This window comes from Eutrema salsugineum, unplaced genomic scaffold (genome assembly GCF_000478725.1).
Source record: "Eutrema salsugineum unplaced genomic scaffold, Eutsalg1_0 scaffold_9, whole genome shotgun sequence".
Lineage (NCBI taxonomy): Eukaryota > Viridiplantae > Streptophyta > Magnoliopsida > Brassicales > Brassicaceae > Eutrema > Eutrema salsugineum.
Window position 1 is genome coordinate 6,224,452 of NW_006256342.1, and position 27,631 is coordinate 6,252,082.

At 34.9% G+C, this 27,631-nt stretch overlaps 5 protein-coding genes across 7 annotated transcripts; 3 read left to right on the forward strand and 2 right to left on the reverse strand.

The window, feature by feature from the left end:
- Positions 1-2,921: 2,921 nt before the first annotated feature.
- Positions 2,922-5,234, forward strand: LOC18008340 (E3 ubiquitin-protein ligase RGLG5). Of its 2 annotated transcripts, none has more exons than XM_024153507.1 (11): positions 2,922-3,236; positions 3,350-3,434; positions 3,523-3,663; positions 3,774-3,887; positions 3,968-4,065; positions 4,159-4,238; positions 4,317-4,422; positions 4,498-4,625; positions 4,733-4,928; positions 5,004-5,060; positions 5,154-5,234. In XM_024153507.1, exons 1-11 carry the CDS (start codon positions 2,922-2,924, stop codon positions 5,232-5,234), a joined length of 1,401 nt encoding a protein of 466 aa, XP_024009275.1. The 2 variants fall into 2 exon arrangements, with proteins under 2 accessions (XP_024009275.1, XP_006391217.2); XM_006391155.2 differs by having other exon boundaries at positions 4,733-4,910.
- A 967-nt stretch (positions 5,235-6,201) lies between these two features.
- On the forward strand, positions 6,202-8,905 carry LOC18008311 (protein SIEVE ELEMENT OCCLUSION C). Its single transcript, XM_024156590.1, is given in 10 exon segments — positions 6,202-6,334; positions 6,337-6,350; positions 6,423-6,521; positions 6,608-7,045; positions 7,179-7,287; positions 7,387-7,508; positions 7,717-7,995; positions 7,998-8,195; positions 8,325-8,748; positions 8,751-8,905. Coding segments are annotated over 10 exon segments (1,971 nt in total).
- A 285-nt stretch (positions 8,906-9,190) lies between these two features.
- LOC18008383 (succinate dehydrogenase subunit 6, mitochondrial) lies at positions 9,191-11,009 on the reverse strand. 2 transcript variants are annotated; one of them, XM_006391158.2, is made up of 4 exons: positions 10,903-11,009; positions 10,487-10,691; positions 9,701-9,803; positions 9,191-9,579 (listed from the first exon to the last, which is right to left on the reverse strand). In XM_006391158.2, the coding sequence occupies exons 2-4, from the start codon at positions 10,643-10,645 to the stop codon at positions 9,425-9,427; spliced, it is 417 nt and encodes a 138-aa protein (XP_006391220.1). In that variant the 5' UTR covers positions 10,646-10,691; positions 10,903-11,009; the 3' UTR covers positions 9,191-9,424. The 2 variants fall into 2 exon arrangements, with proteins under 2 accessions (XP_006391220.1, XP_006391219.1); XM_006391157.2 differs by having other exon boundaries at positions 10,782-10,945.
- Positions 11,010-15,533: 4,524 nt separating this feature from the next.
- Positions 15,534-16,112, reverse strand: LOC112084773. Its single transcript, XM_024153979.1, has one exon. It carries the CDS (start codon positions 16,110-16,112, stop codon positions 15,534-15,536), a length of 579 nt encoding a protein of 192 aa, XP_024009747.1.
- A 9,265-nt stretch (positions 16,113-25,377) lies between these two features.
- On the forward strand, positions 25,378-26,677 carry LOC18008388. The gene is made up of 2 exons (XM_006391159.2): positions 25,378-25,574; positions 26,292-26,677. The coding sequence occupies exons 1-2, from the start codon at positions 25,470-25,472 to the stop codon at positions 26,376-26,378; spliced, it is 192 nt and encodes a 63-aa protein (XP_006391221.1). The 5' UTR covers positions 25,378-25,469; the 3' UTR covers positions 26,379-26,677.
- Positions 26,678-27,631: the final 954 nt, after the last annotated feature.

Genomic DNA, 27,631 nt, shown 5'->3' on the forward strand with positions numbered 1-27,631 from the left:
AGCGGCAAGAAAATATAACTTTAGATTTGTATACCAATCATGATCTTTTTGGTATATTCAATAATCAACTTGCATTGCCTTTTTTATTGTTTAGTCCAAGCAAATCCAACGTACTTGGATGCTTACCTAAAATTTCAATTGAGTTGATACTTTGAACACTTGGATAAAATAATTTTAACCAGATAAAGTGTACTAAATTACTAATGATCTCCATAGGTCTGTCGATTAATCTAACTTTCAAAAGAATGTTATACTTTTGTGAAGGGTACATGTTCATCTAATCTATACATCTATATAGTTATGTGGCAAAGTTATCATATTTTTTTGTTTACAAAGATCTTGAACTTATAATATAGGAGGAGTGATATTTTGTTTTAATAATGGATTTGATTGAAAAGAGTGGGCGAGTGTGAGTTAAGTGAGTGATTCAAACACGACCTAGTCAACAGAAGAACCAATTTCAAAGAGAGTGGCTATGAGTTTACAAATTAAAAAATAGATTGCAAAACGAAAGACGAAATGTTTTCGATCATTTGATGATGTAAATGGAGAAGATACGATGAACGAAATTTGAGACCGCCTCTAGAGTGACCAATCTAAATGGGAAGATTAAAGGCACGTGCATAGCTTTCTCTTTCGATCTACCAACTCCATTTCTACTACAAAACATTTTAGTTTCTCTGAAAATTATTAATATGATTTGCGAGTAAAGACATCAAAAGCATATTCGATTCGATTACTGACCCATAATGTAGGAAAGGGATATGGGAAATCATATATAATATATTGTTCAAAAAAATCATATATAATATATAGTTTAAAGTAGTTTTCATTTCGTCATAGCTGACGGTTACACTCGACTAGAGTGTCCCGGCCAAAATTAGCTTCTAATTTTTTTTTATCTTTCTAATTCTTTATTTCCATTATATATCTTAAACAATTCGTTTGTATATATTCCAATTATAAAAATGTAAAGCACTCAAAATAGTCTAGAAACTATATTTATTGAAAAAGTAAAAAAAAAAATATTTATCATTTAACTACTTTCATAAAGAAATGAATCTTTTGGATTTACTTACATGTTGGCATAGGAACTAGACCATCTTATTGTTGGAGAAGCATTCTTCAAAAGTAGACTTGAGATGTCAAACCTGTGGTCTTGATGGAGAATCGAGTAACCACTTTCTCTTTACTTGCTCATATGCTAGGCATGTATAGACTATATCAGATTACCCCTGGCCTAAAGATGGTTTTTGATGAAGAATTGTTCTATGCTAAATTTCATAATCATATTGAAAATTGGAAAAGATCAACCATTCCCTTGCTGAATATAAGGAGATACCCGTGGATCATGTGGTATTTTTGTAAGAATAAGAACAAACTGTTGTTTTTTGAAGGAAAATTGTTCTCAATCCGCCAATGATTAAGTGCAAAAAATAGATAAAAAGGTATCATGTTGGGTGAATGGATCAGGTGTTGGATGCCAATGATAAATTTGTCCACAACCACATAGAGAGTTAAAAAGCAAAGAAAATGGAAACATCCACCTGAACCGTGGCTCAAATGCAATGTGGGATTCTCTTAGTTTAAGAAGAAGCTTTTAGATGTTGTGGCATGGATGTTAAGAGATTGAAATGGGACAGTGAAAATGCAGAGCAGCCAAGCTTTCTTGAACATGAAGTTGAAGGAGGAGGTGAAGCTATAGAGTTTAGTATGGTCTATTGACAGTATGCACATTCATATCATCAATAGAGTCATCTTTGCTTCTAAAGCATCAGAAATGGTTTGGAGTTATTACAATACATAAAAGCTTGACCTTCTTTTCATTACCATGCAGCCAAAATTAGAGCGAGTTTGACTCTTTTTGGAGATTGGAGAATAGAGTTAGAGATTGGGGCAACAAAATAAGCAAATGGGATTCTCTTAGCACAATGTGTGTTACTAATGGAAACAAAAGTCAATCGTACGTTGGCACGTGTCATGACCATATAAAAAAATTTGCTTAGAGAAATTACAGGGATTTATTGCAATTTCCGCTTTCCTTAGCATTCATTTTTCACGGTTACATTCTTTAGACTATTTTTCACGGTTACAGTCTTGACATCATGAGCAATAAGGGTAAATTGGAGAGAAATTGCTGACGTGGAGTGGAAATACTAATTTTTAAGTTTCTTTTGGTATCTACTTAATTTTTTGGTCAACTTTTGGTATATAATAAAATCACCCTAATTTAAAATCCTAATCCAAGATACTATCCTTCTTTTTTCGATAAAAAATAAAATAAAATACACTGTTGGTCTTGGTCAAGTTAATATCGACTTAAAAAAGAAATATCTAATTTTATATTCTGAAATAGATACGTATATAAATGACAAAATTGTAAATCATAGATTTATGTAGTGAAAATCAATTTTACAAGAAATCCTCTGGCAGATTGGATTTTGCAGGTAACGTCTCTGCTCATTAAATCTTTACCCTCTCGATTAGTTTAAACCCCATTGGAAATTTCGAAAACAAGCGATGTTTGAATCAGCCAACTCGTAATCCCTTGTTTCCTTGTAATTTTCCGAATTGGGTTTCCTGTTACTTTATCATTTCTTGTCGGAAAATCTCTCATCAGAGAGTTTCCTTGTAGTTCACGGCGATGCTATAGTCCTCCTTGAAAGCGACTGTCTTACAAAAATTACTTTAATTTTGTAACCAATGTGAAATTTCCAGATTCATACTTGTTTTTAAACAATGTAAAATGAGACGAATTTGATGGGAAAAAAACAAAATTTAGATTTGTCAAAAAGTCTTCCCAATTGATCTCTGAAAACCCACCAGAAATTCAAAGTCAATAAGCTCTCGTCTATATATATCTGTGTGTGGATTATTCATAAAGAAGGGTACTTTTTGTTGGATTATCTGAATCGACATATATGCTTGAAGTGTTGCAGGTGATTGTGTTATTTATCTTGTTCTGGGTTTGGTTCTCTGTGATGGGAGGAAGTATCTCAAAAGACTCGACCAGAGGCCGAGGTCCTCAGAGGTATGATCAGAGGTATTCTCGAAGCCTGTTTGCGAGCTCGTCTGTGTCTTCTTGGGGACATTATGGAGATCAGAATAGCACTTATCATACACCAAACCATCCATCTGCAAGTCCTGCCCCCTCCTACAATACTGGAAGACAAACTCAAAAGAGTCTTGAGAGGAAGTATTCACGGATTGCTGATAACTACCGCTCCATCGATGAGGTTTGAATCAAAGAAATATTCATTCATCGCTTCTTTTGTGTAGTTTTTGAGCCTTTTGGTGTGTGAATTTCTTTCTCCATTGGTGTTTTGTTGATTTTTTTTTCTCTCAACAGGTTACTGCTGCTCTTTCACACGCTGGTTTGGAGTCCTCGAATCTGATTGTTGGTATTGATGTCACCAAGAGCAACGAGTGGACAGGTTAGAGAAATGATCTCTATGTACAAGTATCTATAGCCAATGTTTGAGTCCAAGTTGATCTGAAAGCTGACTCATTGATTTGATTTAGGGGCGAGATCATACGGTAGGAAGAGCCTGCATTACATTGGAACAACTCCAAACCCTTACCAGCAAGCTATATCCATCATTGGAAAAACTTTATCGGTTTTTGATGAAGATAACTTGATCCCATGTTATGGATTCGGAGATGGTAATAACCATTAATACCTGGTCTTTTTTTTCATTTAACTGTTGAGTTTGTTGTATTGTCTGTGATTATAGAGACTTTAAAATTGGTTTCTTCGGTTTTTGATTATGCAGCTACAACTCATGATCAGGATGTCTTCAGTTTCAATCCCAATGATAAATTCTGTAACGGGTTTGAAGAAGTTCTCATGTGTTACAGAGACATTGTTCCCCAGCTCCGGCTTGCAGGTTGAGTGAGATAAAGCAAACCGTTTTCTTCGTACTCTTAGCTCTACTTTTTACTTGATATATTGCCGGTTCTGTAACAGGTCCGACATCTTTTGCACCCATCATCGAAAGGGCCATGACAATTGTGGAAGAAAGTGGCGGTCAGTACCATGTTCTTCTCATAATCGCTGATGGACAGGTAAAGAACACTGTGTTGGAACCTTATTTTGAGTTCAGTTATGATCACTCTCAGACATTTGTATAGTTACCATCGAAACTTTTATTGTGTCAGGTGACAAGAAGTGTTGATACGGAGCATGGGGCAGTCAGTCCACAAGAGCAGCAAACCATTGACACCATTGTTAGAGCAAGGTATTTCTTCGAGGAAAATCCAGTTTTATTATGTTGCTCTCTACATGTGATTCTAATTTGTGATGGAATACGTTTCAGTGAGTATCCATTGTCGATAGTTCTTGTTGGTGTTGGAGATGGCCCCTGGGACACCATGAAACAGTTTGATGACAACATCCCTGATCGTGCCTTTGACAATTTTCAGGTAAACTTTCTGCAATAGTGTAGATCCTTGTCCTGTTGTCGCTCCATTGAATCATTATCATTGAAATCCTTTCAGTTTGTGAATTTCACGAATATAATGTCAAAGAACATTGATCCGGCAAGAAAAGAGGCAGAATTTGCGCTTTCCGCTTTGATGGAGATACCGTCTCAGTACAAAGCCACCCTTGAGTTAGGATTACTAGGGTGAGTATATCTTCTGATACTTTATGAGTTCATCACTGTAATCTCTGCATCAGCTATGAACTGGTTTCAATAACAACCAATCTTTTTCCTTATTTTGGAATTCGCAGACGAAGAACCGGAAATTATCCAAACAGGATTGCGCTTCCACCACCAACTTATGCTACTCAATCTATGCGCAACAGTCCAAGAACTTCAAGATCAACCAGCTTTCAGAACAGAACACCACAACCATATGATATTGGTGTTGCCACTGCACCACTTTCACAAGCTCGTAATGATGGCCAGGTATTGCATGTAAATGAGGTTACAAAGAAAGAAACAGCATTGATTATCTTTCTGCTTAATCACATGTTTTTTGTTTGATGAACATCAAAACAGCTTTGCCCGATATGTCTAGTGATACCAAAGAACATGGCTTTCAATTGTGGTCACCAGGTGCATTTCCGGTCCTAGCATTTGAGTTAAAGAATCACACTTCAAACAAAACCGTTTAACTTTCCTTTCGATTTTCTGTTTTTATACCCATAGACTTGCTCAGAATGTGGTGAAGACCTCAGTGTTTGCCCTATTTTCCGGAGCTCAATCTCGGTTCGTATCAAGCTTTATTAAGATGATAAACTCGCTCAAGAGCTGAAGGAAGCACAGCTCGAGTGAGTTTTCCTGCGTCATCCGAACGAGATTTTATCAATGGTGGTGGAGGATATGACCAGTGTCCTAGCATTTGTTTCTACCGTTGAATGATGTTTCGATCAATCACAGATTCTTTTTAAAGGTTTGTAGATAATCTGTTCAGTTTTTTCTTTCTCATTGCACACTGAAAACACACAGCAGACTCTCTCGTCACGCTCCACATGCAAATAAAGGATCTTTGCTCTGCTGCAACAGTCTCATTTTATAGATTTTGTACATATGAATATTACTCTCTCTTCCTTGAAGAGTCTTCTTGAATGTTCTCATGATGTATGTATATACCTTTCTTGTCTGAAACCTGTCGTCTTCAACACAAGAGCCCAAATGGTCCTGATTCACTACCATAATTAACATCTTATGGATCGTTTTCATCGAAAATGGTATAAGGGCAATTGTTTCATAAGTTTTAATCAAAGAGAGTACAAGTTCCATTTTAAGGCTTCCGTATTAGATTTTGCTTTTTTCGTATTTGATGCTTTCAAACTAATACTTTTCACTGTTCATGTGTAATAAGATATACTTTCCCTTAACGCAAGTTATTTTCTTAGTGTTCAATGAATGCGACTTGTTCTTGGAACTAGAAGCATGGTGAGCTCATGAGAAACAATAAGGTTTACATAAATCTAGTTAAACCAGAGTAATCTAGTGCTTGTCTTTCATCACGGAAAAGTGTTATCACAGTGAAAAGAAGTGAAGGTTTTAAAACGGTAAAGACAAAGACATGTTCCAAGTCTTTGAATAAGATTCCAGTCAGATTGTTCAACAATCTTCTTTCAGTTTCAGAGACCCTACTTATGTCTTATCACGCAAACCAATAGAAAAAAACATCCTTTGTGGTTTGGTAAATCAGAATTCAGAGTATAGCCTTTTCAGCACAACCTTTACCATGAATTTCCAAAGCGACATCTCTGCTCTGAATCAAGACATCATAGTTGAGCGGCTACTTCGTAGCCATGATCCAGACGGTCGATGGGTTGATTCCGATATGCTGCTTCAAGACGTCGAAACTATCTTGAGCCTTCTCTGGAAAATGATGTGAGCTCCCGTCTTAAATTCTTCAGAAACTTGTTTAGATTGTAGCCAATAACACTGCCACTACATTTGCAGATTTCTAAGCCGCTTTTGACAGAGAATTGTATGACCAACTTTGAAGTTTTTGAATCAAAGGAAACAATACCATACGCCATCTCCAGAATCTCCGTTCAGGTTAACAGATCTTCCTTTCTTCTCAAATCAATTCTTCCTTTAAAATCTGCAATGGGCCGGAAATCTTGAAACTATTAAGATTGCAGATGCTTTGTCCATGCAAGGGAGAAAATGAGATCCAGGAAAGAACAATGGTTTTATTTGATCTTCTGAAAAAATACAGATGGGATGCAAAAGCTTTTTTAGTACTAGGAGCCCTTGCTGCAGCATATGGAGGACTATTGCTACCAGTTCATCTAGCCTTCAGTGATCCCATCGCAGCATCAATTGCAACACTCAACCAATTGCCAATTGAGAAAACCAAGTTCAGACCATGGTTAAACTCTCTAATCCTGCTTGTTAAAGCTATGGTGGACGTAACCAAATGCATCACTGAGTTTGAAAAACTTCCATTTAAACAAGCGAGACTAGACAACGACATTGTGGGAGAAACCATGTCTAACATCTGTTTGGCTACTTACCATGTTGTCAAAAGTGCACTTGCATGCCTGCAGCAGATTCATTATTTCAAGCAAACCCAGCAGGTGTTTTTTCCACCCTTGTTCTATCTTCCCTACAAAATGAAAAAAAAGAAGCAAAAACACAGATATTGTTTCCATCATATTACCATTTCAACATTGAGTTTTCTCATGGCTAGGAATTATCTAAAATACTCAGGCAACAGAACCAAGGAGAGCAGCAGGGGAACTTTCTAGTTTGGGATATCAATTGCGCAACATGCATATCCACCTCAATAAGCAGGTAGAAGAATGCGGTTTACAAATAGGTAACTTTCAAATGTTCTGACGTTAAGTTGCAAAAGCACATCTTCTAATAAAATGCAACACTCATCTCATATGTTTCTTCTCTGTTGTTATACCAACAGAGGGAGAAATCTATCAAAAACTTAGAAACATTAACACTGAGACTCATGAAGACAACCAAGAGGTACTCCAACTACTTTTTTCTCTACAAGATGATGTGGTACTTCAACAATACTCCAGACAGGTATAAAGAACCATCTTTTTTCTTTTTCCACGTTCCTTCTTTTTGATCTTTTACTTTATAAGTTTTCATCCTCTAAATACATCCTAAAATAGTAAAATAAAAGATGCAGTGCAGCATTCTTCAGTATGAAGATACATAGACAGATTCTTTTACCTTTCAAGACAAGATTATTCATTTGATTCAATACTCTTTTAACATCCAATGGCAGATAAGTATAACTGAGCTGAAAGAAAAGGTAATATTGCTGCTATTATCAAAGCCAGAACTCTTACCCATAGAGCCATTTCACTTCCTGCTTCAACAGTTATATGATCGTCCATCCAACACCAACACAGAGCAAAACTATGAAATCTTATGGATTCCAATACCAACATCCCAAAAATGGACAGACGAAGAGAAGAAAACCTTCAATTTCTTTTCCAATTCACTTCCATGGATCTCAGTAAGGCGCCCATGGTTGATGAGCTCCACAGTACTGAGATTTTTTTAAGAACAGAATGGCCGTATAGAGATGGTGAGACGATGGTGGTGGTCATGGATCCTAATGGGAAGGTTGTGAACATGAATGTCATGGATATGGTATTGATTTGGGGTGTTAGGGCTTATCCATTTTCAATTTCCAGAGAAGATAAGCTTTGGGAAGAAGATGGATGGTCCTTGCAGCTCTTGCTTGATGGCATTCATCCTGCATTTGAAACATGGGTAAACAAACCCTTTTTAAATTTTTCATCAAGCTTCAAAATTTTTTTCATTCTTATGATCGGATTGTGAAATCAATACTTGAATTCATCAAACTCTACGACTCACAGGTGAAAGGTGAAAGAAGGCAGAGAAATCTGCATATTCGGAAGCGACAATTTGGATTGGATAGACGAAATTACGTCACTATCACGGAAACTTCAAAATCACAGATTCAAGTTTGAGCTGATTTACCTCAGCAAACGCACAATAACCTTTGCATCAGCCATGGAAGAGAGCTTCATCCTGTTCAGTCCAGATATACAACAACTCTTCAGGCTCCGATTAGAAAGCATCAAACGATCTAAACTCAAGCGAATTGAATCATCGAAGCCCGATCGCGTGTTTGAAGAAGTCACCCAACTACTTGACTTCGATTACAGTAAACACAAGGGTTGGGCCGTCATCGGAAAGGGATCAGCGGCTGGGACGGAGAAAATCGTCGGAGAGAATCTGACGAAGAGGATGAGGCGGATCCTGCGGTGGGGAGAGTACGCTTCGGGGCTGGTTTCACGGAGGCGATTCAAATCGCGGAGGAGAAGCCGTGTGAACAGAGTCACACGGTGGTGGTTCTGTTTGAGGAAGGTTCGTTGACGATGAAAGTTGTCACGTGCGAGAAATGCAAAAGGCCCATGAAGAAGTTTGTCGCCTATCAGTAACTCAAAGGCCCGTTAGTTTAACATTACAGACCCATTAATAGTTATATGGTTTTATATTCTTGCAATAACAGAAGAAATCTAAACTCTGGGTTGCTATTGAAGAATAATATGATTTTGCAATTTGAATACAAATCAATTCAAATGTTTTTGATTGAATGTTTTTGTTGTAGTTGTTGGAATAAAGTGTTGGGTCGGGTCGGTTTGGTTTAATTCAATTTATGAGACTTTATTTACTTGCTCATTTCGATTACTAATTTTATTTTGTTATATCTTTTCATCAAAACCTGGAAAAATCCTTCCTTATCCAAAATCCAAATGAGAGACAATTCGGTTTCGTTTAATTCATTTCCACAAATTTTGAAAACATCCCATGGGGCATGTTGGATTATTGAGACAAGCAAAACATGTTCCACGAGTGGGAACATAAAGAGAGTCTGGAAATGGATAACTATCACCATTTCATGCTGTTTGCAAGATACTCTGGACAAGAAAGCAGCACGAGATTTATTTGTTTCAGATTCAGAACCTTCCTTGAGACTTGCGTTCCCACCATTCCATGAACTTAACTTGAGCCGCCATCGTGTCCAGCTTGTAGAGTTGCAGCGTGTGGTTCGCGACTTCTTGCCCAAAGGTCCAACCAAAAACACCCCCTCCTAAGAACGACAATGCAGCACCTGTCATAACAAAAGATCCGAACACAGCAGTTTAGTATTTAGTAACATGTAAAGCCCCAATGAGAACTGCATAACACTTGCATAACGAGTGAGGGTTATTCACAGAGAGAAAACGCCCTACCATGTGGACTCCTCGAGTATTTCCAGGCAAAAGCAGCAGTAGATACAGCTCCAAGTGCAGCTCCAGTAACACCAAAAGTCGCAGCTTCCCTAGCAGTTTTCAGCTGAAAACGGATGAACAACAAATGTTAGCCAAACTTCCTTGAGGACCAAAACTTTCATATCTTCAGCAAGAATACCAAATTACGTACCTATGGGATGAAATTGAGTAAGAAATCAAACAAGAAATTCTAAGAGTCCCGAGAAAAGGGTAAATAATTCTACAAAAGTTTTGATAGCAGCTCATTTGATTTCTTACGGAACCAAAACATGAAACTTGGGGGGCTCTATGAACCCTTAATACAACTAGATTCCTTTATGCTTATCACATTCTTCCCTACTCTATTAAACTCTGAAACTCAAGCTTCTTCACTCTCCTACTCGGATCAGTTTCATACATCCAATATCTTAAAAATGAGGGGAAAACATACCACCACATCTGATAACCTAATGCTTATCCAATATCTTAAACTCACAAGCTGAGAATCAAAAGTCCAGATTATTTCTGTTCTCAATTTTTTGCTAGTTTTAAATGTAAACCCACGAATGATCTAAGCCAAAATCCTACCCTAGACATCACTGATTTACCATCACCAGCAAAAACTCCTAATGGAAATCAAATGAAGAAGAAGATAGCGAACGGGAAAAGCAATCAGAGAGCAACACAAGGCAAAAGGAGTGAATCCGGAGCCATAGATAGTGGATTAAACAACAAATCGGAGAGGAAGAGAGTGAGAGAGGGGCATACGGTGGGTCCATGAACGGGATCGGAGGCAATGAACTCGTCGACGTCGGAGGAAGACCAAGAAGGAAGAGGCGTGTCGCGTTTAGTGAACCTCGTGTAATTTTCCAGGAAAGCGAACCTCTCCCCCCAGAAACCCTTGAATCCGTTCCAATATTCCCCCATCTTTCTCAGATCGAAATTCCCCAGGAAAATATCAGCTTCCAAAGATCTAACAAAATAAATTTCATCAGGAATCCACCATAGATTTCCAAATCAATCAACTGAAGTGGCAATCGAACAATAAATCCAGACTTCCTACTTTTTTCAGAAAATGCAACAAATTGGACAGTGAGATAACATGTAATCTCCGGAATCAGAAAACTGCAGAGAAAGATTGTTCAAGCGTCAAAGCTTAACCGAGAAGAAGAAGAAGAAGATACCTGGAGATCGACTCTTCTTCTATTATTTGGTTCGTTATCGGAGAATTTCTTTGTTTTCAAGCCAGATTCCTCACTCTCAATAATCAAAATCAAAACATCGGTCATTGCTTCGTGATGGGTCGGGTCGGTTTTCTTCAGCTGTATCTACTGGGTTTTACTTGGCCCATCTTTGACTTCAATTTTTAATTGGGTTTTACTTGGCCCATCTTCGACTTCAATTTTTTTAATTTACTAATTAGACATTTACTCAAATTATCTCAAAACATTCGTTGGGGAAAATATTGTGGCTTACTGAGACAAGCAAAACATGTTGCATGAATGAGAACGTAAAAAGGTAAAAAAAAAAAACCCTATATATAGACCAAGACTATCATGTTTTGTTTTGAATTCAAATTTAAAACAAAGTGTTTTACCCCAAAAAAAAAAAAAATTTAAAACAAGTGCAAGTGACTGAAAATATTTAAAGCAGTGACTTGTTCCGTGAGATAAATATTTTTAGTTTGTTTTTATAGCTAACTCTTGTGAACTTTAAATATTATATGTATGTAAAAGGAGAGAGAGTGAGTGGAGACTATATGAGGGAGAGAAATTGTATTATTAACTTCGTTTATATTACAAAAGGAAGATGTTCCTCTATTTATAGGGAGGATGGCAGTTATAAAGAAAATGTAGTTATTACCACATGTAGGTAAATGAAGGGTAGGTAAAAGTTGAGGTGGGATATTATTTATATAACACTTTCTCTTGATTATCCATCAATAATAATATATTACGTATTACCTTGTTAAAAACCTTATTATGGAAAAACTCATTGGGATAAAAACCATGACAAAGGAAAAAGAGTACAGCAACATAATCTCTCTCTGGAAATGATGGATATAAATTTCCTTCATAGGTCTCGTAATCGGCGCATTCCGATATTATGAACATGTTTTTTGAATGATGTAGTGGGAAGCGCCTTTGTAAAGAGATCTGCTGCATTGTCGCTTGAGCGAACATATTGGATATCGACTTCCTGATATTTCTCGAGTTCTTGAGTGTAAGAGAAAAACTTTGGAGGAATATGTTTCGTTCGATCAATCTTGAAGAAGCCTTCCTTGAGTTGAGCGACACATGCAGCATTATCTTCGAACACTTTTGTTGGTTCCATATCGATGACTATTCCACTTGCACCTTGTGTATGTTGAGTCATAGATCGGAGCCATATGCATTCTCTACATGCTTCATAGAGAGCAATGATTTCCGCATAATTTGAAGAAGTGGCGACCAAAGTCTGTTTTTGAGAACGCCACGAGATCACTGTTCCACCAATTGTGAAAACATATCCAGTTTGCGATCGGGCTTTATGCGGATCTGATAAATATTCTGCAAGTAGATTGATAGCAAAAGCTATATCTGGTCGAGTACAATTTGCAAGATACATAAGCCTAATACGTTTTCGCTATCTTCACAAGGTCGAAATGGATTCTTGTTAATATCAAGTGATCTATTGACCATTGGAGTACTCAAAGGAGTTGCTTTATCCATTTTAAAGCGTTTTAACACCCTTTTGGTGTAATGTGACTAATAGCGCTCATATAAGGTACTTCAGGACCTAATACGTTTTCACTATCTTCACAAGGTCGAAATGGATTCTTGTTAATATCAAGTGATCTATTGACCATTGTAGTACTCAAAGAAGTTTCTTTATCCATTTTAAAGCGTTTTAACACCCTTTTGGTGTAATTTGACTGATGCACAAACATTCCGTCTTGGAAATGCTCAATCTGAAGCCTTAGACAAAATTTTGTCTTTCTAAGATTTTTCATTTCGAGCTCTTCTTTCATGTGAGTTCTTGCATCATCAATCTCCTTTTGAATTTCGATTATGTTCAGGTCATCAACAAATACAGCAATGATCACAAATCCTGATGAGGATTTCTTAATAAACACGCAAGGGCATATCGCATTGTTGATGTATCCTTTACTCAACAAGTATTCACTCAAGCGATTATACCACATGCGTTCGGACTGTTTTAATCCATAAAGTGATCGCTGTAATTTGACCGAACATATGTCTTTAGATGCTTCAGGCATCTTTGATCCTTCTGGGATCTTGACTCCCTCTGGGATTTTCATATACATGTCACTATCAAGTGATCCATATAGATATGCAGTCACAACATTCATAAGGTACATATCTAGATTTTTAGATGCCGTTAGGCTCATTAAGTACCTGAATGTTATTGCATCCATGACTGAGGAATATGTATCTTCATAATCAACTCCCGGTCTTTGAGAAAAACCTTGTGCCACAAGTCGGGCTTTATATCTTGTGACCTCGTTTTTCTCATTTATTTTCTCAAAAAGACCCATTTACACCCGAGTGGCATTACATCTTCTGGTGTAATGATTTTACGTCCAAAGACATTTCTTTTATTCAGGGAGATTAATTCATTTCTCATGACCATCTGCCATTTCTTCCAGTCAGGCCTTTTTGGCATTCTGACACGGACCTTGGGTCTGGATCATCATTTTTTATTTTCAATTTCTTTGGATACTGAAAAGGAGAACATTCCATTTGTATCATTTATCTCACTTCTAGCCCATAATGTCCCACTTTGGGCGAAGTTAATGGAAGTCTCATACTTTTCAGTATCATGTTCGTCTTCTGGACGAACTTCTTTAACTGGTTCTTCTGGAACCTCTTCATGTATGTCTTCAGGACATATTTCTCTATAAGGTTTAGAACCTTATTCTCATATGTCTTCATGACATTTTTCTTTATTTGGTTCTTCTGGAACCTTGTCTCCCAATTTCTTTTTTTTTCGAGGATTTTTATCCTTTGAGCCCATCGGCCTTCCGCGCTTTAATTGAACCTGCGGTTCATTTGTTTTATTCCCATCAATAACTTGTTCCGGAACATTTATTTTTGATGGAGCATTAGTAGCGGAGATATATGATTTTGTCACCCTTCTCGTATCTGTGAACGCATCAGAAAAATTATGGTATTTTCTCCTTCCGGGTTGACTTGAGAAAAAAAGGAATAATTAACACCGACTTATAACTGGTTTACCAAACTTTGCAAATGTATAACTTTCTGAACTTCCACCTCGCGTTGATGGGTAGGGGGATCGAGATAAGCCAACGTTTGTGTACACTATGTGATATCCTTTGGTGATTCTCTTGATCCTCCCCCAAAGCTGGGAATTCATTTTCATCAAAGTGGAAATCGACAAAACATGTCGTAAACATATCTCCAGTTACCGGTTCAAGATATCTAATTCTACTTGTTGATGTATAGCCGATATATATTCCCAATCTCCTTTGTGGCCCCATTTTTGTTCATTGTAGCGGGGCTATTGGGACATAAACTGCACATCCAAAAATACGGAGATGGGATACATTTGGCTCCTTGCTAGATGTTAACTATATTGAGGAATATTCAATATATGCACTTGGTTTCATCTGGACCAATGCCCCAACATGCAATATCATGTTCCCATACAGTAATTGGGAGTTTTGTTCTCAATATTAATGGTCTTGCAATCAACTGCAACCGTTTTATCAAAGACTTAGCCATGCCATTTTGTGTATTCACATGGGGAACCGGATGCTCAACATCGATTCCTAATGACATACAATAGTCATTAAAGGCCGCTGAAGTGAATTCACCAGCGTTATCACGCCTGACTTTCTTTATGGTATAATCAGAGAATTGAGCTCTCAACCTGATTATTTGGGCAATGAATCTTGCGAAAGCCATATTTCTTGTGGTCAATAGACACACAAGTGACCATCTAGTAGATGCGTCGATTAATACCATAAAATATCTAAATGGTCTGCACGGTAGGTGAATCGGCCCACATATATCACCATGTATTCTTTCTAAGAATACAGGAGATTCATTCCCAATTTTGGCTGGCGAGGGCCTAGTTATGAGTTTTCCCTGAGAACATGTCTGACATGAAAACTCTCCCGTTTAAAAAATTTTGGCACTCGAATTTTGCACAATTCTTCTCATCATGATTGATCCAGGATAGCCAAATATTTCATGCCATACTCTAAATATACTAGTAAACCTCGGGTTTACTGTAACATAGAATTCAATCATATTTATTTTTGTGCAATATAACCCAGAGGACATCATTGGTAATTCTTCCAATACATGTTTCCTCTCAGATGTAATGCAAAGATATTCAATGCCATTCTTATTTATACATGCTATATGATATCCATTTCTTCGGATATCTTTAAAACTTAGCAAATTTCTGCTAGATTTGGGGGAATATAATGCATCAGTTATTTCAAATTTTTGTCCTATTTGGCATTGAAAAGTTAGCTCTTCTGGAGCGTATTATAATATTTGCATTACCAGATATGGTATTCACGCTTCCGGCGGAGTCATTTATTTTGAGACATGAGAAATATTTTTTTATCTTTAAGTATAGTATGTGTCGTAGCACTGTCTGCTAGACATGTATCTCCATCATGTATCTCAAACGATGACATGTTCTGAATCACAATATGCAAGAAAATGCATTAATAAACCAAAAACATGATTTTAGAAATTATTTTATATTAAGAAAAGTATATTACATTCTAATTTAAAATTACATTGGTTTTTCTTGTCTTCTTCAAGAAGACTTTATATTACATCGATCTTAATCGCTTTGTTTCCGTTGATTCTTCAGGATCAACAAGGAAATCAGCGATATCAAGATGAGTATAATCAATTATGCCATCATAAGAAGGTCCAGCTTCATCAGAGATGAAATTGGTATCAAAATTCTTTCCTTTATCCTTTTCTTTGGCATCTGGTGATTCTCGGTACAGATCGGCTAAATGTCTTGGCATACGACAGGTTTTTGCCCAATGATTTTTCATGCCGCATCTGTAACAAGCAGTTTCTTTTTGCTTTCCTGCTTCCCTACCAACATCATTTTGTCTTCCTCGTCCACGACCTCGTCTGCGACCACGGTTATGGCCTCGACCGCGTCCGCGTCCACGTTCGGTTCGATTATTTTGACTAGATGATGCAACATTTGCTTCTGGAAATGGCGATGATCCATTTGGACGAGTTTGATGGTTTAACATCACGAGCTGATTAGTTTGTTCAGCTACAAGGAGGACTTGCATCAACTCCGAGTAAGTGGTATAACCTTTTGCCCAATATTGTTGTTGCAGGATTACATTTCCAGGATGAAATGTTTGGAGAGTTTTTTCGATCATGACGAAATCACTTACCTCCTATCATATAATTATATTCACCAACACTTTTGTAATCCTGGAACCGGAAGTTCAACCACTCATGTTTGGCTTTCAGTAAGATCACATATTTTTGGTGATCAAACCGATCTTTGAGAGATTGCCAAAGATCTGCAGGATCTTATTTCGTGATGTATTCTTCTTTTAAACTAATGTGGTGGAGCAAAAATGTCATGGCTTTCGCCTTTTTCTCATCTGATGTCATTTCCGACTTATCGATGGTATCGAGAAGCCCGTTTCCTCTTAGATGCATTTTTGCACCTACTGCCCATGACATGTAATTTTTTCCAGACACATCAAGGACAGAGATTTCGAGCTTCGCCAAATTCGACATTATAACTGTATATATATCGTAAATTTAGCGAGATATTTAATTTATAATTTTTTTAAAGAAAAACATGATAAAAACTTTTGAATATGCATATATAATAAAAATATATACTTAGGAAATATAGAAGGCATAACCTTTTATATAATTGAGGAGGCAGAGCCTACCATAGTTTTAAAGGAGTAGGCATAACCTTTCACTCTATATATAAACAAGGAGGAGGTATAACCTTCTAGTCCACAAATATATTATCAAAGAGGAGGCTTAGCCTTCCACTCTAAATATATGATCCGAGGAGACATAGTCTACCATATGATCATATGATCGTGAAGGCATAGCTTATCATACCGATCGGTTTGAGGAAGGCATAGCCTATCATCCCGTAAACTTGAAAACAAGTTGAACATAAATTTAAATCAACAGTTCAGGGAATGCAGAGCCTATCATCCCGAAATAATATATAAATTTGAAATAAATTAAACATAGATTTAAATCTTACATCTTTGGTATAAAAACGGATTGAGAGGTGCTCGTGCTGATAACGTCTTGTAAACTTTAAATATTATATATATATAAAAGGAGAGAGAGTGAGTGGAAACTATATGAGGAAGAGAAGTTGTATTGTTAACTTCGATTACATTACAAAAGGAAGATGTTCGATTACATTACAAAAGGAAAATGTTCCTCTATTTATAGGGAGGATGGTAGTTACATGGTTATTACCACACGTAGGCAAATGAGGGGTAGGTGAAAATTGAAGTGGAGAATCATTTATATAACACTAACAAAATGTTAGGAAATTTTTGGATCATGCTCTTTTGAACGATTTTGTTTTTATATTTTTCTTCTTCTAGATCTGAATATATCAGAGAGAAGCTTCACTTAGGACTAAATTAAGAATCAGATTTACATCTTACATTTTTTTTTGTGATAAGCTCAGTATACATAAGCTAATAGTCATTTTCCTTAATGAGAAACATAAAGAATATGAGTGAAATCCAAAAATAAATAAGAACAGGTTTATACAATCAACTTATTAACTCAGTCATACTTAAACACAGATGAGATTATACTTGTTCCCAAGTGGACTATTCTAGTAGATGAAAGCATCCATCAAACATGCTCCTAGTAAATAAAAATAATAAAACAGGAACATGAAACAGAAATAATGATGCCTTAACAACAAAATGAAGATTAGTATTAACAATCATGAAAACAAACAAAAATAACTTACGCATCACAAAATCAAGTTCCAAAAGAACTTCATAACAATCACTAGTAATAATAGTGGAGGAAGAGAAAGTAAGGGAAATGACAAACATAATAAACTAGTGAAATCAAAAAATAAATAAGAGTGCAATCAACTTAGCAACCTCAATGATAACTAAACATAGATAAGATAAATTCATTAAAGAAGATAATAAAATTCTTCCAATAATTTGAAGCTAAAATGAGAATAACCTGTAATTTATGTGATCATTTCAGTATATCTCAAACCAGTAAAGAGCCGATATTATCTCAAAATATGAGTGCAATCCAAAAATAAATAACAATTTTAAAAAAAAAACAATTAAATGAATAACTTATGCACTACAAAATCAAGTTCCAAAATAATTCCATAACAATAACTACTGAAACGAGCACTCAAAAAATAAGTGAAGGGCAATGAGAAGAATAAAGAATATGAGTGAAATCCAAAGATATAAGAACAAATTTTATACAATCAACTAATCAACTAAGTAACTCAGTCATACAAAAACACAGATGAAATTATACTTGTGCCTAAGTGTACTAATCTATTAGATGAAAGCATCCATGAAACATGTTCCTTGTAAATAAGAATACTAAAACCAGGAAAATGAAACATAATAATGATGCCCAGACATCAAAATGAAGATCAGTATCAACAATCACGAAAACAAACAAAAATAACTTATGCACCCCAAAAATCAAGTTCCAAACTTACTTTATAACAATCAACTTAAGAGTGCAATCAACTTAGTAACACTCATAATTAAACATGAAAGAAAATGACAAAATGCTTCCAATTAATTAAACCTAAAATGAGGATAACCTGTATTTGTGCTGATTCAGTATTATCTCAAACCAGTAAAGAGCCGATATTTGCGTTTTTTTCCTAAAGAGATACAAGAAAGACGAACTCTATCATGACTACAAAGAGAAGTAACAAAGTCACAAAATAATAAATAAGCATAATAAGAGTGAACGTTAAGGGATAGAATTAGTTGAACGATTCCTAAATATTCTCAGAACAGAATGAACATCTGATTAAATGCATTGTAACAAACCTTTGCTAACGAAGAACACCTAAATGATAGAGCCAAAAGTGCCAGAAGTTGTACCAGTATCAGATGAAACCATAGCCAAAGCTTCTGAGCAGGCTTTAAAGATCTTCAGATGCGAGAAGATCATACTAATCGTTAATCTTTTGTTCAGATATAACGATTTCAACCTCTGATTTAGATTTCTCCCCACCTGATGAAAGAAGTTCACAACCTTGGAAAAGCTTATGGTAACTATAATCATCACGCCACTTAGTTATGGCAAACGCAATTCATTATCAGCGTTCAACGATCCCAAAGTCATTTGAAACTTACGAAAGTTACAGCCATTTGATCTTCTGACCTCTTGCACAAACAGATGTTGTCAGTATCACCAATCAGGAAAAAGCCTGAAACTGTCAAGGTTAAAATAACACCGTTATAAGGTACAACAAAAAACTAGCGGAAAATGGAAAAGAGTAGCCCAAAGATTCGAATAACAAACATGACATATCACTTATTGTGTTAAGAAATGAGAACATGAGAGAATCAGTCGATGCAAATCAATTTAAGGCCACCTTAAACAGGTTCTCATAAAAGGCAGTTTTTGTCGCTACAAAAACAAACAAGAAGACAACCATAGTTTTATCAAACATAACAAAACAAAGTATGCAAACAATACGAGGTTTCATGGTAGAAATTATGGAAAGTACAATCATCGTGTCACTTAATTATGGCAAACGAAGTTCATTATCAGATGTCCCAAAATCATTTGGAACTTGAATTTACCGCCATTGATCTATCCTCTGACCTGCATAGCCAGATCTTTTTTAAATCAACAATAAAAAAAAAAAAAACTGAAAAGATTAAGATACACCTATTATAAGGTACCATGGAAATCTAGTGGAAAACGGAAAAGAGTGGCACAAAGGTCGTAAAATGAACAAGACAAAAGTATAAATTAAACATATTGTGTGCGAAAATGAGAACATGAGATCTCACGAAATCACACGAACAAAAAAAAGAAGAATAAGAAGTTGCATCACCGAATAAAGTTCACAAAATATCAGTTCCAAAAGTCCATAATATTCACTACTGAAACTGTAAAACAAAGGATAATCACTTTGTGATTAGTATTGGTAGAAACTATGTCAAAGAATTGGAGGCAAAATACACAAGAAGAAACAAAAAAAACAAACAATAATCCAGTGAGGTTAACAGTGACTATATACATATAAGACATACAAATCAGTAATGGAAAAAAAATGCAGAGGCAAGCGATAAGCAAGAAATCAAATAGCTATTCACCACATTGTAAAGTTCAAAAAGACACAAATAAAATAACTTAAGCACCACAAAATTACTCAACGAAAGTCACTACTGGAACAAGCACTCTATCAATAACTGGAAGAGAGTGTGAGGAGAAATAAGGGAAATCAAGAAAATTAGAGAAATACGAGTAAAATCCAGAAACAAATGTAGATAAAGATTAGATCTACATTGTGACAAAGTGGACTAATCCAGTCGATGAAAACTATCCATCGAGCATATTTCATTGTCAAGTAAGAACAATAAACCAGGAAAATGAAAAATAAATGAATACACCTAACAGGAAAAGGTATCAACAATCACAAAATTAGATCATCTTTAGGTACTGAATTAAGATAAAGCTGCATACATTGGTAGAATATACCACCGCAATCATATGGCACCCAAAAAAAAAAAAGACAAAGTAAGAGATCAAAAGAAGTAAAGGCATCAGAACACGAAACACACAAAAGACGAAACAAACAACCAAACAAAAGAGATTAACAGGCACAGACAAAACTAAATTTGTTCGGCACAGACTTGAAGGCAAAAACTCCACAGAGAATCAATATCATAAAACTTAATAATCGCAGTAATCTAAACGGATCATAAAACATAGAAACAGCAGAACTCATGAGAAAAGAAGAAGATAATTTCAGAAGAAAAAAGAGTCACAACCTGCAGAGAATCCACGGAAACTACAAAAATCACACAAACTAAATAATTTACTAACGGCGAACGCAATCACAGACAGTGATTCGAAGAAATTAAAACAAAATAATTATCGAAATTAGAAGAAGAGCGAAATTCAAAGAGAAGCTGAGAACCACAATCTCGATCCGATCCTAACAACGAAACACTAGAGAGAAGAGAATTACTACGTAGAAGAAATAAGAAGTAAAACGAGGAAGAACAGAGAGCCATACAACAGAATCCTTTAGAAAACTACCAGAAATTGGAAGATATAAAATCAAGAATCTGAAGTGGAATGAGGAATCGAGAGGCACGACCTAGTCTTAAAAGCGAACCTCTTAAGGAAAATAAAGAGCTTGATATCGTGGTTCAAAATTCAAAATCAGGGAGGAAGATATATAGATCGATCGAATGGACGTCTAGGATCAAGAGGTGTGAACGGTGAAGATTGAAACATTCATTGACCGTTGAAACCATCTCTTGCTCCCTGATTATTTAATTACTAATTTACCCATTCCTTGATTTTTTCTTTTCGACAAACAATTTATTGATTTCAAGTTAGAATTACAAAAGTTATACAAAATTTTTGAAAAACAAATTATTACATAAGTAATATATGCGTCATATAGTAAAAAAGATACAACAAAAAAAAGTAATTATGACGATGATTTCTGCAGTCATAATAGTTTTTTTTTCTTCTATCCTACTATTATATCACTATTGACCTGTTAAGGGAATGGTCAGGAAGATCCTTTGCAACTGATTCGTTATGAATGATTTGGGAAAAGATAATACCTTTTGCTCGAGCTCCTTTCGCTAGACTATCCGCTCGGACATTTGAACTTATGGGAATATGGAAAATAGTGAAGTCCAAAAAGCTCTTTCGTAGGATCCGGAAGATTTTCAACTCTGAGAGGAAGGATGACCAATCTGATGGCGACTCTGCCATGATCCAAGCAGTTGGTCTGAAAGTGAACTGATAAAATCTATCTATGGTTTTGTAAACGTTTATTCATATATTAATCAATTAGAACTTATCATATATATTATAAGCAAAGTAAAATTTTGAGTTAAAGCTCTCTCATTCAATTTCAGAGTGGTTAATTACCCTTTACCCCTCCTTATATTTTTCTAAAATAAAATTTAATAAAAAAATTATTAAAAATCGAAAATTAATAAAATTTATTATTAAAAATCGTAAATTAATAAAAATTATTAAAATCGGAATTTTATAAAAAAATATTTAAATTTTTAAAAAATATTAAAAATCGTAAATTAATAAAAATTATATAAATCAGAATTTAATCAAAAAACATTTAAATTTTTAAAATTTATTAAAAATTGGAATTTAATAAAAAAAAAACATTAAAATCATATCATATATACTATATGCGAAGTAAATTTTTCGCTATAAGTTCTCTTATTCAATTTAGGTGACTAATCATCATAATATATATTAAAAGCGAAGTGAATTTTAGCTTTAAATACCTCTCATTCAATCTCAGCGTGGTTAATTATTTTTTTGTCCCTTTCTAAAAGGTCATTAATATCCTTTAATTGGTTAAAATTTAGTCTTATTTATAATTAACTATACTAAATTTTGTTACCATGAAGTTAATATTGGATCTTTTAATGCTATAAAATTGTATGGTTTTGTATATGAAAGCCCCAAGGCTCTCACTTTAGCCCTAATCTCCGATTAGTCAGAGCTTCTTCTTCAACCGGTGGTTTCTGTGTTTTGACGTTTGAGTTGTATTGCTTTATTAAAATTTTTGAATTAGGGTTTTCTGTTTAAAAGCTTTGGGTCTGTGTTCATGATGAATGAGGACGATTGAATATTTAAGCTTTGCAATTAATTTCCATCGATATTGCTCTATAAGTCTATGACCGATCGGATCCCATACTGTCTATGCTCCTCCATCTCAACTTTGTTTCTGTTTTTGGAATGTGTCTGGTTTATCCAAAAATAATTTTGCTTCGGACTTGAGATTCTGTTTGGATTTCATGTTTAAGGTGTATTCATCTCAGTTAAATTTTGAGGAATCAAAGTGATGCTAATCATACTGATTTAGCGTTGTTTATTGTGATGTCGAGTTATAGTGAAGAATATATTCACAAGCATAAAATCGTAGCAATACAAAAAAAAAAATTCACAAGCATAAAAAAGACCATATTAAACGAGTTTCTAATGTTCTCTAAGCCAAGTCGAATTGATCGCTCTGCTTCTTCACTCTAATTATAGTAAAGACTGAAGAAATCGTTGGAATAAAGATTTCGATGAGCCCGTGACTCTTGCCCCAACCAGACTTTCTTGGCCTTGCGAAATACATGGTTATTCAAGGTGAACCAGGATGATGCATAATGGAATATAAATGGGAAATTATTGATTAAATTTAAACAAACTAGACCAATCAGGGTTTTAAAATTATATTTTTCATGTTAAATCTTGTGGAATCGTTGAACAGAAAGTGTGATTTCACTAAAGACTGTTATTGGTAAAATCTTGCAATCATGCTAATTAAGGAATATTAGTAATGACACTTTCACTGAGACTTTTGTTATAACATTTTTCTTAAACGGACCAAAGTATTTATGTGGTTGATTTTACGATTGGATAATGTAGGAGGGTCTTGAATTGGACATTTGCATATGGATTCTACCTTGCTCATAATGAACATGCAAAGACACAATTTTTTCGAGTATTTGAAAGAGGCTTCATCATTGTGCAGAGATGTAGTTGGAACAGTTTGTCTCCGGAACTAATGAACCATCCAAAAGTTTCAATGATTTCGTTTGACTAAAGTAACCAAACCTACTTCAAAAAACACGTGAAAGCTTTGGAGAATGGTCTTGCTGATGTGGAACACAATGAAAGCACAAATCAACAACAGACTCTAGATCTTCTTTCAAATGACAAAGTTTGACAAGGGTCTAAGAAAGATCCAAGTGGTAAGTGAGAGGTCTTTCAGCTTCAGATTTATATTATTGGTGCAAAAAACCGTATGGTTTATTGCAAGTGGTATTTTCCAAATTAAGGATCATATCAAGTATTCGGTTTACAATTCGGAGGGACATGTGAAAAATTGTAAGTTTATAGTATTGAGAAGCTATTGGTTAAGATAAATAAAGAATAGATTTTTTTCCCCTAAAAAAAAACTATAGCATCACTACGCTAATTAAAAGATTTTTACTTCTTTCAATGCCTTATAGAAAAAATATATCTCATTATGTAAATCTCAATAACAGAGTATATTGGTAAAGTTTTAAAAACCAGGAAATAGTCAAGATAATACCAGTAGGTACCTTACATAACGATCAAAGGGAAAGTGAGTAACTCCTATGAGAGAGTCATCTCATTTATGATTGTTTAAGAATCTAATATTTTAAAAAAATTAATCACTGGAAGAATATATGTCTCAAATAATAAATAATTCATTATGTGAAGATTATTCTTTCTACAAAATATAAGAAGTGAATACAGTTCTAATTTTTATGATTAAAAATTAAAACATGTTTTGTTACATCAAGACTATGTATGTTCTGCAATTACTTAATAATGAAAGTTTTACTTTGCCGAAAAAAAAAAAAATAAAACATGTTTTAGTTGTTTGGATTTATATATAATTTTGGAATTACTTTTTAGGCAATAAAGAATAACAACTTTAAGAGTGACTTGGTTTCAGCTTCCAAACTATATTTCAACTTCGTTTTAAGAGGAGAGTTCATATTAGAATACTCGGATAATATGTGTCTATGTTATCTTTGTGCTTCACTTCGCAAGATTTTTTGAAATTGATCGTTTATACAAAGATAATCATGCCTATAAAGATGTGAAAATATACATCTGAAAACTTCCAAACTTCCAAAAATAAATAGTAGAAGAAAATACGAAGAAGGAATAAAACTAAAAAAGAAGAAAAACACAAAGAAAAAGTCTGTTTATTTAATATTTTATATAAAACAATAAGAAATTGAAAAATATAGACTATATAAAGAATAATAGGAAGAAAAAATATCGAAAGAACAATACAAAAAGAAATTGAAAGAAAAGATGATGTTTCCGTCCGCGCAACGCGATTTTGAGTAAGTTTTTCAAGTAAATTAGCGATTTTGAGTAAGTATTTTTAATGAAACATTTCCGTCCGCACAAGGTGCGGGCTAAACACCTAGTAACAAAAAAAACAAAGAAGAAATAAAACAATATTTATTTGAATTTGATTATTAAACTATGATCAAATGTACAAAAATTGACAATGTGTCGATAGATATTCTTTATTTTTTTTTAAATTAACCTACTGAAAAACAGTGGCAGATTCAAAATATTTTTACAAATTGTAGAAAAACATCACTTTAAATAGGCAAATATCATCAAATAATTTTTTAAAAAAATCATAAACATTTGTTATATATTGTAAACAAAAATATCGAAATTCAAAATCTCAGATAATTATGAAAACTTTTAGTGAACAAACCAAATGTCCGAGTTAAAATAAGCTGACTTAGCTGAGATAAATTTATCTAGTGTTCGACACGTGGCATTTACACGATAAGCTGAGATAATCTGCAGTAGTAACACACAGTAGTTAGGTGAATGTTTCCGCACTAGATCCTGCCTCATTACACCAACTTATCGCATCTCCCTCTTCTCAAACGAGGCCGAGAAAAGCAGCGGAAAGGAGCTTACGGCGAGGGAAGATTTATCCGACAACAATGGTCAAGGTTTTGACTTACTTTGGTATGACATTAGCTGCTTTCGCCTTCTGGCAATCCATGGACAAAGTTCATGTCTGGATCGCTCTCCATCAAGACGAAAAGGTTTGATTCTCTTCCGGACTCATCTATCTTTTCTCTCTTGGTGTGCAATACTGAAATCTGACACCTTTTGATCTTAATTTCGCCGTCAATTGCATAAATTTCTTCGATTTTGATTCATTGTGACTCCGGATCTGGGATTGAAGGTCAAACCCAAAACAATCGAATTTATATAATTGACTGATTGTATTTCTCGGTTATAAAAAATGGGTCTTTTGTTCGTTTTCCCGTGTTGAAGAACCATGTGCGTCGATCTAAAGGGAAGATTTTTATGTTGATTTGATGATAGAACGCCATGGAATCTTGGTTAGTTGCGTTGTGTTCTTCAGTCTCTGCACATCAATACTAGTTGTTATGAGAAACTTTATCATTGATGAAAACTTCATTTGACTCAATGCTAGATGATGGAATGTTGGGTTTTTGGAGATAGAGAAGATGTTTAGGTCTATTTGTTTCGTTTTTGATAGTCATCGTTTAAGATGTGATGATTAGGAGCTAAGCTTAACTTTTGATTTGTTTACTTTAATCTGTGATATTCTTTTGCTCAATCTCTACTCTTGATTATGTAGTGATAAGCGATATGAAACAGCTCACTGATATGTTATTCTTGGAGTTGAGTAGAGATTAGTAATTGCACTTGATTAGGAGCTACGCTCACTGGTTGCACTTGATAAAAGTAGTGATAAGTGATATGATAACAAAACCGTAATTTATATGCAGCAAGAAAGAATGGAGAAGGAAGCGGAGGTAAAGCGGGTTAGAGCAGAGCTGCTAAGGAAAGCAAGAGAGGAGGATCCTCTTGCCTGATCTTCTTCAGTTATGTTTTGGCTCTCTGATCACATCAATGCACTTCTCCTTTACATTTTTTTTCTTAACTGTTATGGACCCAAATGGAGTTTGCATAAAAACGACAGTGCCATATATACGCTTTGAATGTGAGATGATCATGAATAATGGTTCCTTGTTGTCTCTCAACCAATGAATCACTAGTGGAGAAGTATCAGGATCTGCTTGCTTTTTGCCTTCCTAAATCTGGTACTGTAATTGACTAATTGTGTATCATGGATTCTGCGTTCATGCACAAGTTAAGGAGGTTTCACATGCCAGATCCAGTTTCTGATTCGTGTTCATTGTTGGTTAACTAAGTATGAAACATTGGTCAAGTTTAAAATGCAATAAAGGTGTTGGCCCTTTAAAAGTTGTTATTGGTTTATTTTTAACCCTAAGCTGCCATTAATTACAAACCAAGCAGCAAAGATGTTTAGCCAAACACACTCAAAAAACAGAAATCGCGATTATGAAATTGTCACAGCCCTAAGAAAACCTTGGAACCGGCAGTGAAACGATAATAAACTCACCGTAACCTTCAGAACCGATAAATATCCATATATGTCGCTTAATGTGAAGACAAACACAACATTTTCTTGCTACTTGTAAACACATTCTCGCCACAAACACGGTTCATCACTGTGTGTACAAAAATGTTGACTCTCAATTTGTATCATTGGTCCATCCTTGGAATCTTCCACTTTTGCTAAGGCATCGTCGTCATCGACTCCGAAAATGACCGCAGCTTCATGAACATCGAGAGACGCCAAGGCATTGTAGCGTTTTCTTCTCTCATGATTTTCTCACGTGATTTAGGTTCTGATTGGTATGACTGTAGGCTGTAGGTTTTTATTTTATTTTACTGTAAAATTTTTTAATTGTGAAAAAATGACTGTGCCTTTAGAAAAAAAAGCCAGAATTGAAAGCTTTATAAAAACTATCAATTCCATGACCAAAAAATAGAAAAAACTAGATTCTACTACGAGAAATTTTGGATTTTTAATCTAATTTTATAATACAACTAGGTGTTTAGCCCGCGACTTGCGCGGACCAAAAAGTTTCATTGAAACCTAAAATAATTAAAATATGTCATAAATCAAAAATAATTAGATCAAGAATTTGATACATACAAAATTAAAATAAAGCTAACCTATGAAAGTAATCATTGTCTAACATTAAAAACTTTAAAATCAATACAGTGTATGAAATCAATAAACACAAATTAAAATAAG